Source organism: Rattus norvegicus, chromosome 7 (genome assembly GCF_036323735.1).
Source record: "Rattus norvegicus strain BN/NHsdMcwi chromosome 7, GRCr8, whole genome shotgun sequence".
NCBI classification, from domain to species: Eukaryota; Metazoa; Chordata; class Mammalia; order Rodentia; family Muridae; genus Rattus; species Rattus norvegicus.
Genome location: NC_086025.1, coordinates 119,129,635 through 119,150,504, shown reverse-complemented (window position 1 = coordinate 119,150,504; position 20,870 = coordinate 119,129,635). Strand labels below are relative to the sequence as shown.

General features: G+C 52.0%; 1 protein-coding gene and 1 long non-coding RNA gene across 3 annotated transcripts in view; one reads left to right on the top strand and one right to left on the bottom strand.

Moving 5' to 3' along the window:
* Window positions 1-619: 619 nt before the first annotated feature.
* Window positions 620-20,870, top strand: part of Cerk (ceramide kinase) — a 44,212-nt gene continuing 23,961 nt past the window's right edge. Inside the window, exons 1-3 of one of the 2 annotated variants that reach the window (XM_039078853.2) lie at window positions 620-2,334; window positions 19,927-20,040; window positions 20,624-20,823. In XM_039078853.2, the coding sequence (XP_038934781.1) occupies window positions 2,193-2,334; window positions 19,927-20,040; window positions 20,624-20,823 (456 nt within the window). In that variant the 5' untranslated portion in view covers window positions 620-2,192. The remainder of the gene's footprint in view (window positions 2,335-19,926; window positions 20,041-20,623; window positions 20,824-20,870) is intronic. The other variant, NM_001134861.1, reaches the window with a different exon arrangement.
* On the bottom strand, window positions 19,623-20,730 carry LOC134479762 (uncharacterized). Its single transcript, XR_010053459.1, has 2 exons — window positions 20,603-20,730; window positions 19,623-20,254 (listed from the first exon to the last, which is right to left on the bottom strand). It is a non-coding gene; the product is annotated as an uncharacterized LOC134479762 (long non-coding RNA).

Here is a 20,870-nt window from a genome sequence, read left to right as displayed (position 1 = left end):
GAGGAGAAGGGGCTACTTCTGTTCTTGAACTAAGCTATTCCCCAAACCCCCTAAAGCCCTCATTGAATCACCTCTTAAAAGGCCCTGTCTCCAAATAAGCCACTATCTACGGCACTCAAACTTGAAGCTTCAGAATTCAAATGGAGGAGGGGAAAGGATACACTTCAGTCCGCAGTAGCTACTGGGGGATCCTGGTTCCCACTAGTGGGCTATAATTCACGCAGGGCTCTTTAGTATTCTGTGATCCGTGTGGCTCTGTCTTCCTGGATGGAGCTTCTCTAGGACTAGGAATGGCGTCAAGTCCTCTTGGGGACCCTGTCTGACTATGCACACACACACACACACACACACACACACACACACACACACACTGCATGATTTCCCAGGCATGGTGGCTCATACCTTTAATCTCAGCACTTGGGAGGCAGAGGGAGGTGGACCTTTAAGTTCGAGAGTCTATGGAGTGAGCTCCAGGACTACCCAGAGAAACACGGTCTCGAAAAAAACAAAACAAAACTCATCATCATCGTCATCGTCATCGTCGTCGTAACAAGCCATGCACGTTTAAATGTGAAGGGGCAGGAAGGCCAGAAGAGACCCCATCAGAAAGGGTGGTGTTCTAAAGTCCCTAGGCTCTGCTGCCCTGGCCTGGCACAACCCCTCACTTGTAACAGAGGCTGCATCGCCAACCATGACACCATGTTTCTGAAGAAGTTTCATGTTCACGTTCCCCAAGCCTCATCCCGAGAGCCATGGAAGGAAAGAGCTGGGGCAACCCTTGCTTCAACTAACCATTGAGCTAGATCAGGTCCAGCTTGCTTCAGGGTGGGGCTAGGATTCTGCCTGGGCCTAAGCAACACTCCAGGGCTGTCAGGGAGCCTACAACTGGGCTGGGCTTCCAGGAAGCAAGTGATTCATGGCTGTCCCTGCCCTGCAGATGGACACAGAGCACGGACAGGATCAGACCTGTACCTTAGCCCTCTGGTACCAGGCACAGGCAAGGTAGACTTGGCCAGCTCCACCTCGGTCTGCAACAGCAGGAGAGCTGAGGGGGAGGGCAGGAGGCTCTCCAGTCTTCTTGAAAGCTCACCCCTCTGTGAGGCTTAGCTCTGACACACCACAGCTCTACACTCTTGGACCAGTTAGCATCTCTGAGGAGACTCTTCCTTGGTCAGATGTAAACAAATACCATCAGTGCAACCAATATTTGAGTAACAATGTTTATGTACAGGGACCATTTTAGACACTGGAGACCCAATCAGGGACAAGCCCATATGCCCATGGAATTTTCACAGAAATGGGTAGATATGCTTTGAGTGCAGTACTGAATTCTGCCTTGCTGTGCTTTGGGATGCTTTAGCTGTGAGAGACGGAGTCCAAGAAAACCTCCCTGAAGTGAACATGTTGAGCTTGTCCCATATTAAGCTGCATCAGGAACAGAAACTCCCATTTCGTGGGCCTATTTGGGAGGGAACAGTCCGGTGACTGATGCGAAGACATCAGTCTCTCTGGTTGGTGGCTGTAGACCCACACATCCAGCTTTCATTCCCCTGGAAGGTGACCCCTGTCCTCTCCCTCCTAGCCTTCCTTCGCCTACTGGGGCCATCCTGCAGGACTCTTACTAGCCGCCAGGAGACTAAGACCTAAAAAGAGACGGATACCCAAGGTCACATCGCTCGTGGGCGCACACCGGCAGTTCCAGGGCCTCCCATCGCCTGCACAGGACTGCCCGGGCAACATTTCCACGCTGCTGGGACTCCGCCTGTCTTTTCAGCCCTCCCCACCCCGAACCGCATGCAGACCCTGCAGTGCCCAGGGGTAGCGAGGCCACAGACTAGCGTCGTTCAGCGCACCCGGCGCTCCGACCGCCCTCCCCACGGCTAGGTCCCTCAGTCCCCTCCTCTGACCCCTCCCGTTCCTTCCTAGGCCTCTTCTGCTCCTCAACCTAGGGCTACAGCACTCGATCCTGTTTCTGATTCTTCTCTGTCCCCAAGTCCAGCCTCTCCAGTCCTCACCCTGGTCGCCTCCTCCCGGATCCCCGCCACCCTCTCTGCGTACCGGGTGACGCAGCACCGCCTCCCGCTCCCGCCTCCCCGCGCCGCCGCCGGGCAGACTGCAGGGGCCGCTAACGGTCCCGCGCCCCCCGGCGTCCGCGCGCCCCGCGCCCGGCGGACGAGGCCGCGCCGGCGGCGATGGGCGCAATGGGGGCGGCGGAGCCGCTGCAATCGGTGCTGTGGGTGAAGCAGCAACGCTGTGCCGTCAGCTTGGAGCCCGCGCGGGCTCTGCTACGCTGGTGGCGGAGCCCGGAGCCCGGGCCCTCGGCGCCCGATCCCGGTAAGTGTGGCCATCCCGGGTTGGTGGGGCCGGTGCTGCATCCATCCCCGGCCTGCGTAGCCCAAACGCTCGGGGCAGACTGGGATGGGGCGGAACTCGGAGGGAGGAGACCCGGGGCACGGGGAGAAGCGGCCGGGGCACCGAGGCGCGGGGAATCCGAGACTCAGAGCCCCGGTGCCGGGCGGTCTAAGTACTACGCGGCCTCTGGCGGGGAACCGTCTGAGCTCTGAGAGCCCAGATACTCCTGGAACTGGCATGACAAAGCCTCTGGAAGTGCTGGAGGCGGAGGGGAAGAGCGGGCGTCCACTGCCCTCCCCCCACCCCCTACACCCCCAGCATCCGCGGGACCCCAGGGGAGGTTTGTTGCTGATGCTACAGTCGGCTTGGCGCTGGCACACCTGAACAGGACTGGTTTCTGGTCATCCCCTTCCTCCGAAACAGTGAACCTAAAGTACAGACACATGCTTCTCTATGGGAGAAGCCCAGAGGCGCCCTGGCAGGGACTTCCTGCGATTAGGCAGTTGAGCCAGGGGCTTTGACTTTCCGATGGGGTGTGTGGAGCTCAGGGTTGAAAGAGGAGTAGCTTAGATGGGCACAGGGAAAGATGCAACCCACCCGCAGTGACTGAGATGGTGCAAGGACACTGGAGCCACTCTCCCGGGCTTTGCTGAAGGTTGTCTGGTAGCTGAGGGATTGGCTGAGATTTGAAAGATGTCATTCAGTCCTTCTTAAAAGGATTACCAGAGGATTGTGTGTGGACACCCAGGGTGGGGGCACCCAGGGCTGGCCTTGTAAATGTATTCAGTTTCATTCATTCCTTGCTCTTTTCTTTCTTTCTTTCTTTTTTATTTTTTTAGACAGTTTTCCTTTGTGGCTCAGGCCTCAAACTTGGATTACAGATGTGTGCCACCAAGCCCAACATTTTATTTCCTCTTTCCCTCTTTCTTTGCTGGGAATGATAGAATCCAGGGCTTGTGGCTTGGTAAACACAGGCTTTACCACCAAACACCAAACATCCCCTGCAAGTTTCCCCTGAGAGCCTTGGGAGTCTAGCTCAGCCGCTGATGGAATGGGGTTTTTTCCACTTAAGGAGGCACAGAGAGATACATGGGGATAAGTGCATCTAATGGACTTGGATCCTGAGAAGAACCTCCAAGGGTAGGCATCAAGCCTGAGTCACAAAGGGGTCGTCACTGACCAATACAGGATGGGCTAAGCAGGCCTCACTTCCTTGGTGGCACTTGCCCAGAGAAACCTTGAGGGGCTGAGTGCTAATGGCAAACTGATAAAGACCTGAAGAACCTCAAGACATGGGTGTGTAGAGACAGAGCAGAGTAGAAGAAAGGCAGTTGACTCAGTCTAGGTGGGGACAATGGAGGCAGACAAGGTTGGGTGAAGCGGGGCTGTCACCTTGAGAAGGCACCTGTGAAAGAAGCATGGGGTTTCCTATTAAAACTTGAGAGTGGGCATAGTGGGAGTCGGGACTCCCTGTAGGACACTCTGCATTTCAGTTGCCATTCATTCATTCAGTCAGTCAGTCATTCACTCATTCAACCCAGAATGACTTTTTGGTGCTTCTGCATTGTGCTGTGGGGCTCTGCAGACTGAGCTGAAGGTAGGTAGGGCTAAGGTAGCCTCAGACTCGTTTCTGGCCTTGGGATCAAAGCAGCATTGTCTTCAGAGTGCCTTTCTGTGGCTCAGTGCCTGGGACTTGATTGCCCTGAAGTTCTTCCCATATGCCCCTGGCACACCCTCTCGGGGCCATGTCTCTCTTGTCCTCTGACTTTATTACCACTGTTCTGCCTAGGCCTGAGTGGGTTGAATTTCAGGTAAGCCTTTAGGGCCTAGCATCTAGGCTTAGGCTAAGAATGCTTTTGCATAGGGGTGCTCAGTATGTGTGAGCGGCAGCCCTTTGCTCTGGGTCATACAGACACAGGCTCCGAGATGGGGCGCTCGACAGACTCAGCTGAAGCTGAGCAAACCCAATTTCACGGGAGAGCACTGCCTCTTCTGGTCAGGGAGGCCACAAAGACTCGGACAAGACCCATCCTCCTTTGTGAGATGTGGGATGGGAAATCGCCCGTTGCCCATTGTCGGCGTTGGCACAGTTGATCAGCTGCTCTCGTGGTTTCCGGTGCCCACACTCTAGGGCTTGGTTTGCTGGCAGCGTCTGCTTTCCGTCGGCTTGTTTTTGCTGGCAGGTGGCTTCCACAGCTGGGCAGGCTGCGCGAGTATTGCGTCACCTCTGTGAAGTGTGCTGCCACTTTTGTGTAGGCTCGTCCACTGCCACTTGGGTAGCAGCCCCAATAGACGCGTCTTCTCTAGGACTGGCTGTGAGGGACCAGTTGGTAGGCTGCCTCAGAGAGCACCCTGCTCACTTCCCCTTTCCCAACGCTCTCCGCCTCCTGGGGTGAATGCAAAAACAAGTTGGCAAACCATCTTGGTTCCTGCTAGCCCCGTGTTTTCAACCCCCAGAGAAGCAGGCCTACTTGAGGATAAGGTGAGATTTGAGTCTGTGGAATCAGAGAGCATGCTCTGAGCAGTTTGTGGCACATTTAATTCAGTTAGCCGGTGGCACTTCCAATCTGCCACTCCCCAGGTGTGTCTGGACACACCTGAAATGCCTGGGCTGGCAACCTTGGGCAGAAGATTGTGCAGAAAGAGATTGTAAGACATTCGAGAGGCGGGCAGCCCTGGAACTCCCAGACAGCCCCTAGGGACACTGTGCACGCAGCTGGCTATTTCTTCTCCTCCTTCATCCTCTCCTGCTGTAGACATGAGAACAGGAAGATGTGGATTACTCGTTCCCTAGGTGCCTGGTGCACAGCAGAAGGGGGCTCTGAACCCAGACAGATATTCTTTCTGGGGTGGTTGCCACGCTCGCTGCCAAGTACCCAGCAACAGAGATAAGGACTCAATCTTGGGAGGGGGAGATCAGCCCAGGAGGAAGCTGAGCCAGCAAGTGCTTCTCTCCAGGCCACAGCCTGGGCGGAAGTGGGGCAGACTAAAAACAGGAAATGGGGGGGGGGTTCTCTAAGTGGATCACTGGTTGAACTTGAGACAGTCTGTAGTGGCGGCTGGGCTTCTACTTCCCCCGTACCCCCAGCTACAGCAGGGCACAGTATCAATCCTGCGTCTGTTGGTCTTCAGAGTACAGGCTGTGTTTCTGAGTGTACTGAGGGCTCAAGGATGGCATTGGGGCCACTGCCTAGGCTCCACCTCTGTGGGGAGAACCTCCTTTGTCTTCTACCAGCCCCCACCTGGGTGCCCCAAAGCTGGCAGTGAGCTCATGGGCAAGTCACTGCTGTCTTTTGCCTACACCCTCATCATTCCCCACCGTGGGCTATGAATAAGCAAGCTTACGAAAATAAATCATGGGGCTGAGGGGTATAACTCAGCCGTAGAGGGCATATCAAGAGACACAAACACACACACACACACACACACACACACACACACACACACCAGGTCGTAGGATGGGTCCCCAGCAATAAATAAATAAATAAATTAATTAATTAATTAATAAAATCCTGAAAGCAGGGGCTGGAGACATGGCTCAGTGGTTAAGAGCACACCGCTCTTGCAGAGGACCCGAGCTTGATTGACAGCACCCACATCGGACTGCTCACAGACACGTGTAACTCTAGCTTCAGTGTACCTGCACATACTCTCACTGACATAGACATCATTTAAAAATAAAAATAAATCTTAAAAAAAAATCCAGGAAGCAGAAAAAAAATACTTTACTATCATACACACAGAGAGTTTGATGTTTGTGTTTCCGTGTGTGTAAAATGCATGGGTGGGGGAGGGGAAAGATTAGGAAGTAAACAGTGATTTCCCATATTATAGTTTGCTGCTGTGGAACTTTGTTTTCTGAAGAGTGGCTTCACCGAGATCTGATTCAACTGCAATAAAATCCTCATGTTTTAAGGGCACAGTTCGTTGTGTTTTGATAACTGCACCTGTGTAAGCATTGCCAAGATAGGGCCTAGGAGCCACGGCCCAGAACCTTCCCCCACCTGCAGTTCTGAGGAAGCTCTGCCAAGCCCAGCTCCAAAGGATGGGTTTACTCTACCAGTGGTTCTCAGAAACACAGCCACACAGAAACACAGCCAAAACTCCTTACTGGTTTTAAAAACCGTGGATCTGTGGTTAATTCTTTTGGCTTAAGTAGTGTGTGTGTGTGTGTGTGTGTGTGTGTGTGTATACACACACATTGTTCACACACACAGTTTACACATATGTTGCGCTCATTCACTTGTTTCCACCTTTGAGTAAGAATTTCGGAATCCTTTTGGGAACACCCACTTTCCTGTCCCTTGGGTACAACTTTAAAGAAGAAAGCTAGACCACGTTAGATTAAGGAAAAGGATTATTTCAAGATAAGCTTCTTATTGTTGCAATTTATTGCATGAAAAATCACTACTGCCCTTTTGTTGTTGAGGGTTTGAGATTGAGTCTTGCTCTACAACCCAGCCTGGTCTATGTAGCCTGGGTTATCCTCACACTTGAAGAGGTCCACCTACTTGAGCCTCCCAAATGCTAGAGTTAGAGGCATGGACCGTACCTTTTCTTGGATACCTTTGTGAATGATTAGTGAGAGGAAGTTTCTTAAAGTCAGAGCCAGGGGGATTATAGATGTTTATACAAAAGCAAATTCGTTCAAGAAACCCGAGAAGCTGTGGATGGGGGACAGGCCTTCTTAGCCTATGAGGAAGCAGGAAAGGCTAAACTATATGTCTATACAAAAATTGTAAAACCTTCATAAGGTGCCCCGCAGTGGTGGCACATGCCCTTAGTCCTTTAGTTCCAAGCACTCAGGAGGCAGAGACAGGTGGTTCAAGGACCAACCTGGTCCACAGAGTGAATTTTAGGACAGCCAGGGCTATACAGAGGAAACCCTGTCTCTAAAAACCAAAAGGAAAAAAAAAAAGATGGGTATGTGTGCGGCAGACATGATAACAAAGCTTAAAAATTAAAAAAAAAATAACTTTTAAGCATCTGTGAAAATTAAAGGCAGGTCTCATAGCACATATCTATAATCCTAGGATTTGGAAGGCAGGGGGATCAGCACCAGGGCCATCTTGGACTCTACAGTGAGTCCCTGTTTCCAAACAAAACAATTTTGGTAGGAAAGTGGAACCAGGCACAGAAGTGCACACCTATAACCCCAGCACTTGAGAGAGATGGAGTCAGGAGGACACGAGTTCAAAGACATCCTGGCTTACCTAGCAAGACCTTGTCTCCAAATAGACACTCCATCAGAGCAGTGACAGGAAATAGAAGAGTAGATAATAATAGATAGCTTGATGATCGATAGATAAATTATTGATAGAGAAGTAGATGGTAGAAAGATGGGATTGTAGATGATTGATAGACGTATCACTAAAAAGATGACTGATACATTATTGTTGATACATTATTGTATGGTTGATACATTATTGTTAGACAGGAAAAGATAGAATACTGATAGGTTGGTAGATGATAAGTAGCAGATACATAGATAGATGGATAATTGACAAGAGATGCCATTCACAGAAATAGATCCTGAGGTGGAGGCCACAGAGATGTGCTGTCCTCAGCCTGTGACTGGGAGGTTAAGCCAAAGAGCATCCCTGATAGAGATGCTTCAGGTACCTCGGGAACCACCCCCCACTCTTCTCAGGGGGAGGCATAGTGGAACGGTCAGAGCTGTAACTACTCTAGGGAAATGATCTGAATATCTTGAAATTTGAAAGTAGTTTTCTTTGACTTAGCATTTAATTTTTTTTCCTTTCTTGGTGCTGAAGGGGGAACAAGGGCCTCACACATGCTAAGTGTCAGCTTTGTAAATGAACCCCACACCCTGAATTCGAGGGACACAGGAGGTAGAATGTGGGGCACTTCTTACTGTGAAGATCTAATGTCTGTGTTCGTTAAGACCTTGCCAATATGCTTGCCCAGTGTATTTACTTCTTCTCCAACCTGTGGTCATGCTTGTCGGCCCTCCCCTTTCTGTCTGCCAGTTTATTAACAGATCCCTCTGCCTTGTCTTGATGCTCTTCACTGGTAGCTGTGAAGATCTGTCCAGATCTGCCCCCAAGGTGTTAGCTTCAGGCCCTCGTATTAGCCCTTTCCCCCCACTTTCAACCCCCGTATGGCTTGAAGGTTGTGGGCCTGCCACTATCTGTGGGCCCCCATAGGTCTTGACAATGGAGCCAACTCTAGCCCTGCTGGTACAGGTTTTGAGGTGGGGAAGCACCTTGTGTGTGGAGCTCTCTCATAGGGAGAAAGCCCGTTATGTCTGCACAACTTGACTGTGTCTGCCCCTCTGGGAACCCGAGGAAGGCTGCCAGAACCCCACATAGCTGTTGGTTCAATTCTTCCAGAGACTCCAGCCTTTGTGTGGTCTCTACGCTGCCCGCCAGGGGAAAGGGCTATCTCTGCTTTCTCTCAGGAGTTGGTTCTAACTGTCGGCCCGGAGACAGCCAACATCTCACACAACACAGAGGACTATGAGCCGGCTGCTCTTGTAGGTGGGCTCTTTTGCCTGTCGGCTTTCTCTTCTCTAGCCTAATTCTTCCTCTCTGCTCTCGACTGAACCCAGTTCTGTTCTTTGGGTCGCAGACCGGTTCAGACAACTACCGCCTACACATTCATGGTCCTCCTACCTCTGACCCTGGCCTTGGATCCTTTATGATCACCATTTCCTATCGTTGGAACAATCTTGTGGTGGAGGGACCCCAGGCATCAGGATGCGAAATTAAAAAGTAAAATAAAAACTAAATCACCCAGTTCAGTCCTACTGACTTGTCAGTGCTGTGGGTGTCTGACGGGCCTCTGTGCAAACACAGCTGCCCATCTTCCAAGGGTGAGTGTCCTGCACCTTCCCCCATGACACAATCCTGACCCTGCTCATGTCCCCCATCACGTGCTGAGCCACTGGCAGTGCCCAGCATCCCTGGCACTTCTCACCGTGGGCCTCTCTAACCAAGGTGTTTTTCTTCTACTTTCCCACGTAAGCCTTGGTCTCACTCCTGTCCTTCAGGGTTCAAAATGCACTTTGCCCTTCACGGGGCTTTTCCTCTGCCGGCCATTTCTTTCTGTCCCTTGTCATGTGTTCTTATCTGCCTCCTTCTCTGGGGCAGGATCCTTGCCAGAATCCTCTTCTATGTGCCTCCTGATTCTTCAAGGACTCCCCCATCCCCCGAGTAGATGCTTACAGGACAGGGCGTGACAAGGACAAGGACAGCTTACTGTCCTTGCTCAGCAGTGGGGTCAGACTTCAGGCCCTCTATCAGGAGGACTTGGGTCCCTGACTCAGGACCCCTTTTACTCCCCCATCAGGATCAGAAGTTGCGGTTGGTTGGTGGGTCTCCTGAGGTCACGGAGTCTCCTGAGGTCACGGAGTGTGAGACACAGGAGGGAGGAAGGGGCTTCCTGGTAAATTCTTGCTGGGTGACGTCACTCCCCTCTCTTGCCTCTGAAGGAGTGTGAGTTGGAAGCCATCAGGGTATGAGGAGGCTGAAGAGTTTGTGCACAACCCTTGTGTCGCCCTGGTATAAAGGGTGCTGGTGTTAAGTGCTACCCGGGAGGTCTCAACCTAACAGAGCCATGTAGGCGTCACTCATGCGCCTTTAAGAGGCCAGAAGCAACAGAAACGATCAGCTCGCAGAAAGCGGACGACGCACACACGTCCTCCTAGTGTCTGTGAAAGAAATAAATGGCCATCAGGTCAGCCTACATCAGACACAGATGTGTCCTTCCAGATCAGTCCAGTGGTCACGACAGCCCTTTGGATCGAGGGCTTCGCAGCCTCCCAAGACAGAGGCTGGAAGACATCGTTCAGGTAGCAGCCTCCGCTGGCGTTTCAGTGGCCCTTGAGAGATGACAGGTCTCAGAGGTCCTTGCAATAGTCATAAACTCGTAATCGTTCTGACTGGACTTCCTGGTTAACTTTTGGTAGTCGAAAACATGTCAGCACGTGGGTGTGGCTGTCCCTGCCTGTGATCCCAGCTCTGAGACTAAGAGGTTCCAGAGTGGCAGGCAACCTAGGCCAGCTGTGAGACCTTGTCTCCAATAAAAATAGTGTGTCCCTTAAGGCAGGCATTGTCTAAAAGAGACTGACAGGCCTTTTGGCTCTGTGGGCCATCTAGTTACTCAGCCCTGCCTGCTTCTTGGGGGTATAAACCACCACAGACACTCTGTCAACAAAGGGTCATGGCTGTGTGCCAATAAAGCTTTATTTACAAAGAAAGACAGCAGCCTGAATTGGGGAAATTCCCTGCTCTAAGTCTCTCTCTCTCTCTCTCTCTCTCTCTCTCTCTCTCTCTCTCTCTCTCTCTCTCGCTCACTCGCTCGCAAAGAGGGACTAACAGGGTGTTGTCTTGTAAAGGTAGTGAATCCAGGTGGCTAAAAACAACTTAAAAAGCCCAACACCTGGGGTTGGGGATTTAGCTCAGTGGTAGAGCACTTGCCTAGCAAGCGCAAGGCCCTGGGTTCAGTCCCCAGCTCCGGAAAAAAAAAAGCCCAACACCTGAAGGAAATTGCTGCTGCTGTTTGAAGAAGGTGCTCACTTGGCAGCAGCAGCAGGTATCTGCCAGGGGGAAACCCATAAATTCAGGGTAGATTCAGCCCCTCTGAGGAACAACATCTGCAGCTGCAGAGCCTCAGGGCCTCTGCGACTTGGATTCTCACCTCTCTGACCAGTTCTGTGCGCAGATCAACTGAAGTTGGCCCTGGTGTGCCGGAGTGTTGCAAGAATTTTCATCCCGAAGGGGCACTAAGCGATATCAAACCCCACCCCACCCCCACACACACACCTCCTTCATAAGGTCCTAATGACAAACCAAAGTCCGCACTACCAGAGAACAAATGAGTTTAGTAGGCTTACTTAGGAAGCACAGGTGAGAGGTTACAGGCAGGAGTGTGGGTGATGCTCCCCACCACCACCCGACACCCCCCCCCCCCCGCCAAAGAAACCATCCTGGAAGTCCTGCACCCAGCGTGGATGATAGCCCCCTCCTCCTTCCCCTTGCCTTCCCCAACCTATCTACACTCTAGCCCCTCCTCAGGACCACACCCCCACCTCATCAGTTGCCATTAGGGCAACATTGTATACAGGTAGCTGGATGTCTCTGCTGCTGCCCCTCGTGCTTCAGACGCCCCCCACCCCCCACTCTGCCTTTTAATTCTCTACGTGGCAGAGAAAATGAACCTGATAAATACCCCTAGTCTGTCTCAGTTTTGGTGGTTCAGTTTTGAGGGCTCCTAGGAAGGATACATCCACCCCTGAAGGCAGCGCTGAGTTCTGCGTGCTGTCTGCTTTCCAGACTTGTGTTCCGTCTGTTCTTGAGGTATTCAGGCACAGTTGTGATTCACCTATTTCTCCCTTCAGTTCTGTCGGCCTCCACCTTACATTCTGCAGCTGTTTGGAGGCTTGCCGCACCCCCCTTTTGTCTTTATACAAAGGGCCCTCCATCTCTGGAGACTTCCTTTTGTTTTGGGCATTAGCGTGGCCACCCCTGCTTTCTTTCCATGAGTGATTTATGATTCCCAATCTTCTAGCCTCGCCCATAAAGTGCTTACATCTTGAAGACCACAGTGAGTTCCTCAGTACAGGTGCCCCTTGGAAAGGGGGGGCTGGCCTTTTCAGTGGGGCGTGGTGGTTCTTGTTCAAGAGAGGCTGGCCCTGCCCTGGCCTAGGGCTGCAGGGAGCTGGCTTGTGTTGACACTCTTGTCTGTGCGCACTGGTGTTTCCCATAGCGGTTTCTTCTGTCCCAGATCGGAGCTCTGTGGTGTAAAAGGAAACCCATGGGTCCCTTGCCTGCCCTCAAACTCAGGTACCTGTCTTGTGCCTCCGCCTCTCAGCCTCCATAGTTGGGTATCATATCTGAAGTTAAAGAAGGAAGAGCACATCCAGTCCATCCCAGGGCTCGAAGGTGTCTGTGTTTTCAGACTAGACTGTTCCTACTGACCCATTTCCTAGGCATCGCCTCTCCTCATCGCCCCATATTCTATACATTCTGCCGCTGAGCACTGAGAACAGCTTGTAGTTTTAAGCATCAGACACAAAGCTTCTCAGCTCCGTTCCTGACTCTCTCCTGAGAGCCCCCCTCCCTCTTTGTCCCTACTCAAAGGCTTCAGGAGTGCCTCAGCAGGTGTGGAGCCCACAGCCACCTCAGAGCTCCCACTTCGTGACTCCTGTGTCTGACTCGCTTTGTTGTCTGCGCCCTTGAAGATGCACCGGGCGGAATTGGCATCCACATAGAAGAGCCCAGAAAGAAGGGAACAGAATGACTAGCCATTCTCAAGAAAGAATCATTGCCTAGAGAATCGCGACTTATGTGGTGTTTCTGCACTCCCAGGGGTCCACGTACAGAGCTTTAACGAAGGCCAGGCGTTCGCTCGGCACATGCTGCCGAGTGGCCCTATGCCAGGGAAGTGTGTCTGACTCCTTTTTAATTGCAGGGCAGTGAGACGTGTTCCTCATCCGGTTCTCCTGGGTGCCTCTGTTGCTCAGGTTCCTGTACACGCTGGGTACACACAAGCCAAGGTGCTTAGAGCCAATTCACACCTATTTTCCATGGGTGTGTTGCCTCCGCCTTTGCATGACCTGTGAACCTCGATAGTGGGCACTGGGGGAGTGGCTGTCCTGTCCTAACCCCTCTTCTCCTGTCACATCAGACCTCAAGGTCTTGGAGAGCCATGTGCAACAGTCGTGACCTTGATAAGAAACTTCTCACCCTATTGCCTCCGTTCCTCCAGGCTGGGATTCTAAGTATGGGCCATGGTGCCCAGTTTGTCGTCTTGATCTTAGGAGGCCCGACTGAGTGGCATATCCCCACTATCTTGACCCTTGTCCGACATGTGTGGGCTTATGTGTGTATGCGCCTGGGTCACTGGTGAACCTTTCTGCCCTAGAGGCATGTGGGAAACTGATTGCATCCCAGAGTCTCCGACAACACAGTTGAGCGGAGGCAGACACTGTCCTGTCAGCGAGCTGTGGTCACAGCTCACACACACAAACAGAACAGAACCAGCAAGTGCTAGAAGCTGATGTCTGTCTACTCCACGAGGCTATGGGATGACTGCAAATACCACAGCAGGCTGTAGAGAAGGTGCTGGCAAACTCAGCCTGATGACAGGGACCAGCAGGCCAGCCTCACCTGCCAAGGGCAAGCTGACTTTTCTGGAACGCGATGGCCTTTTGTCGCAGGGCGAGCTTCGGACTCACATGAGTCGCCTTGTCGTGAACAGAAGGGCAGGAGAATTTTTCTATTGTCAGCAAAAGTGCTCAGAGTTTTAGCCAAGATTCACTTACAGGTTTTCCGTCCAAGGTTAGAAAGGAATAGGAACGGTTGAATGTATGACATTGTCCTATTTGAATCAGTAATGGTTTTTTTTTTCTTTTCTTTTTATTAACATGGATTGATTTTGTTGTTTTTGTTGTTGTCGTTGTTGTTCCGAGACTGGGTTTCTCTGTATAGCCCTGGCTGTCCTGGAACTGGCTATGCAGATCAGGCTGGCCTCGAACTCAGATCTGTCTGGCTCTGCCCTCCTAACCCTGAGTGCTGGATCAAAGCTGGCTGGCGCAGACTGTTCTAATGTCAGGAGATGAGTAGTGAATGGACTCGTACGTTCAGGTTTAGCTCTGCTGGCTGGAAGTGAGTAAGGGCCCCAGCTCGTGTCACAGGCAGCGGCTCCATCGCGGTGAGGACACGGCAGGAAAGAGACAGAAGATTGATCTGTGATTGGGGCAGACACTTCTAACATCTCTCTCAGCTGAACTCCAAAAATGTAAAAACCATTTAAAATACAGTCTTGTAAGAGGTGCCAGAGGAGGTAAGATGAGCCTGCCCTGATGTGTTATCTAAGAGTCCCCTCATAGGCAGAAGCCGACGGAGACCAGATCTCATAGCCACTGGCTGTTCTAACTGGAGTAGTGCTTTTGGAAACAAAGGCCCTGAGCACGTGCGCATGGTCGTGCAGGTGCGTGTGTGTGTGTCCCTGTGCATGTGAGCAATGCATGTGCATGAAGGCACATGGACATGTGTAGAGGTCAGAGGTTAACATCAAGCATCTTCCTGGTTCACGTGCCACCTTTACTTTAATTAAAAATCTTGGGGGCTGGAGAGATGGCTCAGTGGTTAAGAGCACCGACTGCTCTTCCAGAGGTCCTGAGTTCAAATCCCAGAAACCACATGGTGGCTCACAACCATCTGTAATGGAATCCGATGCCCTCTTCTGGTGTGTCAGAAGACAGCTACAGTGTACTCATATACAAAATAAATAAATAAATCTTTACAAGAATGTCTTTCCTTAAAAAAATTTTATGTTTATTTTATTTTGTGTTCATGAGTGTTATGACTTCGTGTATGTGTGTATACCATGTGTTCCCGGTGCCTACAGAGGCCAGAAAAGGGCATCGGATCTCCTGGAACTGGAGTTACAGATAGCTGTGAGCTGCCATGCAGTTGCTGGAAATTAGACTCATGTCCTCTGCAAGAGCCGCCAGAGCTCTTAACCACTGAGCCATCTCTGCACCCTGCCCCCATTTGTTTTTTGAGAAAAGTGCTCTTCCTGGGACCTGGGATTAGACTGTCTGGCCAGTGAACCCCCGGGGTCTGTCTTTCAGTCTCTACTCACCCACCCTTAAGCCTCCCTGAGATCACAAATGTGCACCACACTAACTGGCTTTCTGAGTAGGTGCTGGGGATCGAACTTGGGTCCTTTTGCTTGTACAGCAAACGTTTCACCTACTGAACCCATCTCCTTGGGCCCGGTGAAGACTGTCGTCCTCACTCTGCTTGTGATTTGATTAAAAATTACCATGGTAGGCTGTCAAGAAGCTGGAATGGCCGGGAGGGGGGTAAGGGGGCCAGGGCGGACTCTTGAGGCAACGGTGTCTGGAAGGGGCCCCTGGGAGGCACTGCCAAAGCTCACTTGACCTGTGCAGTGAAGGTAGGAGGGGCGGGGGTTACACTAACCTCTGGATTCTGAAGGGAAAGGGTAGATTTCTCTGGGGAGCAGAAACTCACTCTGGCTCGATGGAGATAGTGACTTCTCAGTGCTCAAGTCACCGGCAAGGAGATGACACTGTGAGGTGGACCTCACTCCTCTGACTAGGCCCTCTGGTCAAGTATGTAGAATGGTTTAAAAACCATGGCTGGTTATAAGGAGTCCAAGGCTGGACCCACAATTGGCTAGTTCCTCATGCAACAGGCTGTTGGGGATGCATCCAGAATTCCAAGTGGAGTAGGCAAGGACACTTGTGAGTTCTCACCTCACCTTTACAGTGCTTAGGCACCGGGCTAGAGTGAAATGGCCAGCCCTGTAGCCCCAACAGGTTGGGCCCCACTTTCATGTACTCAGGACTGCAGCACCATAAACAGGGCCACTTCTCAGAATGGCAGGGACACCAGGAGCAGCACTCTGTGTCCCCACGTCAGGTGTGTGACTGGCACACTGAGTGGCAGGGCACTGTGGTCCCTGGGAGGGGACAGGTAGAAACTGCACAATGAGGGGTGTAGGTTTGGCCCTGAGGGCTGTGGGCCACAGCATCTGTCATCCAATTTGTGTCTTGGACACTCACTGCTCCCGCTCTGGCTGGCTCAAAGTCTGACTGTGGGGTCCTGGAAAGGGGGTTGATATCCTTTGTAATGATCTAGGACATTTGCCTCAGAGTCATAGCCAGACATTATTTTATTAAAGGAAAGGGGGCTCGACTAATGACTGCCAGCCTGCTTTTCTGTGATCAGGAACAAGATCCCAAGACCCTGGAGTAGCACCCACCACTCACAGCAGAAGTTGCCTAGCAAGCTCTGAGTGTGGTCCAGGGTGGGCATGAGAAAATTGGCTGCTCTGGGCACATCCCTAGATTGCACAGGACACAGCAAGACAGGACACCATTCTTGGACCAGATGAGTTATGCTTAACCCTCGATTTCTCATTCCTTTCCCTTCAAAGCAGAAAGATCCCTGCAGGGCAGCCCTTTCCCAGAGTCACCATCACACAGGCCTGGGGCCCACCTGGCCTGGGAAAACTGCACTTCTCATCCCGGGTCCCTGTGAACCTTCTAACCTTGCTGGGCAGTGTATGAGGACGTATACCCAAGATATTAGCATTCCACAGGAACAGAAAGGGCCCAGAACTCCTGCCTCTTGGCCAGCTGTTGGCCAGGGTCCCCCACCTGTTTTCAGTTGCTGTGGTTGATGTCATCAAGTGTCCACGAGGCCATCCCGGTGTGTGGATGTCTCACCGTGTGATCTAAACTACACAGCAGAGAACTTGTTGGAGGGGCATTGCACCCCAAGAGGACCAGCCGCTGGCTCCTCCAGTGTCTCTGTGTCATGCAGTTGTCCCCACTGACCTCTGTGATTGACAGTCTGTTTCCCAAGGACATGGCATTGGATGCAGAGGTAGCCTTGTCTGCTGTGCAGGGCTGCTGGCCTGTAGGAAGCACAACCCCACCAATGATAGCTCAGGTTTCTGACAGGTCACTTTTATCAAACCATCCTTCTGTGTCCACAGAGCCTCACTCCTTACCCTCCCTTAGCTCCACCCAGCCCAGTCCCCAGCAGGGTCAGAGTGATGCTGTTATCTCCCACACTCTACATGACATTCTCATTCTTGAGTTCCTGTATCCCTGACCCCTTGTCCCTCGCTGCTTCTTGGCCCTCTTCCTACTGTCGCTCTCTCAGAAGCCTCCGAACCACACTACCCTGATCACGAGATCTCCCCAGCACCTCCCTGCCAGGCCTGAGTCCCGCCTGACAGCTCACGTGACTGACTCTAGTTCTCTGTTTTCCGCCTCCCAGCCCACACTCCGGTTATGTTTGTGGGGATCTGAGCAATGCTGGTTTTAGAGCTTTGTTCTTACCAAGGGACAGTGCCAGTATCACATGAGCTGTGGCGTGGCTTGTGTGCCGCAGCAGCTGTGGAATGTATGTGGGCTGTGTGGCTTTGTGGGGTCCTTGGTGCAGCATGGCCTTTGGGGTCTGGCCAGCAGAGCTTGTGACACACTAGGACACTGTTCTCTTCTTCCTTGGGCCGAGTCTCCCTCTGAGTATGTAAGACGAAGCATGGGTCATGGGCATGCTTTCAAGAGAGTTGTCCAACAGTCACTGGTACGCCTTAGTTATTTTGTGATATAGCACACGACTGTTGCCTCCTAGTCCTCTGAATATCAGCTTATCTCATCTCCACTACTGTGCTCAGCAGCTGTGACTTCTGTCACCTGATTCTTAGGGACAGTCACAGTTAGGAATAGAGGCACCGGGAGTTGCTGGAAGTCCGCTCTCAAGAGTCCTAGACTCACGGGTCACTTTATCAAAGGGTCGCTGCCTTAGGTCTGTCCTGCCCCCACCACTTGGTACCTGTTGCGAGCCAGCCTGGCAGGTGACTCATAATAGTAGATAGATGTGCCTCTGTCACCTCCCGATGTTGCAGGAAGGAGGCCGTCAGAGGTCAGGTGGGTACCAGGGAGTTGAGTGCAGGGTCATAAGTGGTGCAGGATTTGGGGGGAGTTCTGTGAGGGCCAGGTCAACGCCCCCCAGAAATGGGGAAGAGGGGTAAGCTGCAGAATAAGGGGAGAGGCCATGTCAGAGAACTGGCGGCTGGTGGCAAAGCTACTTGCTGGGTAGGTGTCCAAATGTCTGCCACGGGGGCTGTCCTGGGTAGCATCAGTGTAGAGGCAATGAGGAACAGTGGGGGACAAAGGGGAGGATCAGGGAGGGGAGAACTAGAAGCAGCTAAAAACTGAATTTTGGAGGCACAACAGTCTAAAAATGTGAATTCCAAGAGGCAACCACCTGAGGAGTACCGAGGGTGGCCCCAGACCCAGGGTGGGCACGGGGTCCACACGGCAATGGGCTCGATTCTGCTTAGTTCAGCCCCTCCCAAGTGTGTGTGCCTCTGGGGACTCTGGGGGCACGGCTACACTCCTTTCATGGCTCATATTGAACCTTCCCAGGTTCTGATGACCCAATTTCAATAGCCACAACTGGGAAAAACTACCACAAAGGGACCACAGGCGCCACCACAGCATGGTCTACTAATTTGGCTGCTGGCAGAGACGCAAGACTTTTTAGCTAGACTGCGGGGTTGAGAGCCAACCTAGGAGGCCAGCAGGTACCAATGCTCATCTGTACAATAATACAAAGTGATTCATAAAGAAGCATTCGGAGTCCAGCCTGTGTTCAAAGAGGATGCTGCTGTCTGTAATCTTCTCTCCCCTCCCCCACCCAACCCCGACCGCATAGCCTCAGCCCACAGTGTCTCTCAGAACCTGTTATTTCCTAAGGCTGTGTGCCCAGCCTAGAACTTCCTTTTGATCCAAGTCAAGTAATTGCAGCCTGCCTCAAACAAGTTTAGATCAGTTGGCTTCTCTCTGGGCTACCGGGTTAGAGATTGTTAGGCACTAGGCACGATGGAGGGAGCACACCCGTAATCCTAGCACTCGGGGAGGCTGGGGCAGGAGGATTGAGAGTCCATGGCTAACCTGGGATACCTAGAAAGACCTTACTTAACTCAAAGCAACAGAATCAAACCAAAAGATTTCTAGGCCAGTGGTTCTCAGCCTTCCTAATGCTATGGCCCTTCAATACAGCTCATGTTGTGGTGACCCCCTAACCATAAAATTCTTCCGTTACTACTTCAGAACTGTAATGTTGCCACTGTTAGGAATCATGATGTAAATATCCAATATCTGAGATGCAACCCAAAGGAGTCTTGATCCCCAGGCTACTCCGGGCCTAAGTCTTCCCATCTTCCTGCGTCCAATCAGAGCCCAGTCACTCCGGAACACTTCTCCACAGACTGGACCCTGATTCTCACACACTCTGTGGCCCTGGCATCCTGAACTGCGTGTCTTACCTCCCTCTTGGATTTCTGAGCCACTTTCAGCCTCAGAACATGTCCAGAGCACGTCTCACACAGTACAATAGCTCACTCGGTAATCAGCACTTGGGGCTTAAACAGTTGAATAGACCATGTAAAAGCTCATAACTCGAGTCTACCCTCCAATGACACTAAGCTGCCTCTTGTTCTGAGTGGTGTTACCTCTAACATTCCAGGCCTGCCTGCCTGCCTGCCTGCCTTCCTTCCTTCCTTTCTTCCTTCCTTTCTTCCTTCCTTCCTTCCTTCCTGCCTTCCTTCCTGCCTTCCTTCCTGCCTTCCTCCCTCCCTTCCTTCCTTCCTTCCTTCCTTCCTGCCTTCCTTCCTGCCTTCCTCCCTCCCTTCCTTCCTTCCTTCCTTCCTTCCTTCCTTCCTTCCTTCCTTCCAAAACAACAAAAAACAAAAAAACAAAAGAAAACACCACAGTTCATTTATTGGGAGAGGCTGCACGCCTTGATGTGCTTTGGGAAGTTAGAGAACAACCGGTAGAAGCTGGTTTTCTCCTTCCACCCTGCAGATCCCAGGATTCCACGCAGGCCATCAAGCTTGGTGGCAGGCCCTTTTACCCGAGGAGCCATCTTGTCAACCCTAGTCTTCCTTTCTGTTTGGGGTATCTGACGAGAGTAGGAATGAGTATCTGCAGTCTTCGGCGTTGCGGCCCTCTGTCTGTGTAGCTCCGATGGATCCTTGGATCTAAGTGTGGTGTCCTTGCAGATGCCTACTCGGTACCAGTGTCAGAGATCATCGCCGTTGAGGAAAAAGAAGTCCACCAGAAACAGTCCTCCAATGGCCGATGGCATAGAATGGAAAATCCGTTTGCATTCACAGGTGAGGGAGCCTCAGTGTTTGCCAACCCCACAAACCCTCCTCCTCCTTCCCTCCACGCCCCACCCCAGTTACCTCCATGAAGACGGGGTACTTATCAAAGCCAGTGACTGGCTCATCTTCTTAAACTCTGATCGCAATTAATTACTCTTTGGGCTGGGTAAACGTGAGTGTAAAGTGCTCTCCACGCCTTCATGTGTTGCTAAAATTCTTCCTCCTCCCAAGGACAAACCCAGGCAATTTAGCACCAAATTTAGCACTATATACCCTGGCCCCGCCCCCTGGCCCTGCTCCCTGACTACGCGCTGCACTGCCAGGTGGTAGAGGGCAACTGGATATTCAAGTGATAATCTCTTGCCCTCATTTAAGCCTCTACAAAGGGGGTGTACACTGTCAACCAGCCCCGCCGGGGTGATCTTTTGCTAGGGAGCACAGCTGAACTCCTTAAGATGGTGGTTTGGCTATCCGGGAATTCCTGCCGTGAGATAAGGGGTGGAGACAAGAGACTCCTATTGTGCTAGCACAGCCCTGAGGGCTCCTTTCCGAAGCTGTAGGTACTGCTAACCAGTGTTGGTTTTCTGTGCAGTCCACTGTGTGAAGCGAGCTCGACACCACCGCTGGAAGTGGGCACGGGTGACCTTCTGGAGCGCCGACGAGCAGCTGTGTCAACTGTGGCTGCAGACCCTCCGAGAGCTGCTGGAGAACCTGAGTACGTGGGCGAACTTTCGGATTTGTTGCCAGGCAGCACAGCTGTGGTGGCACGCGGGACTCAGTGGCCTGACCCAGGTGGACGTGATGGATCCCTTTGCTTTGTTTCCGTGTTTCCTACTTAG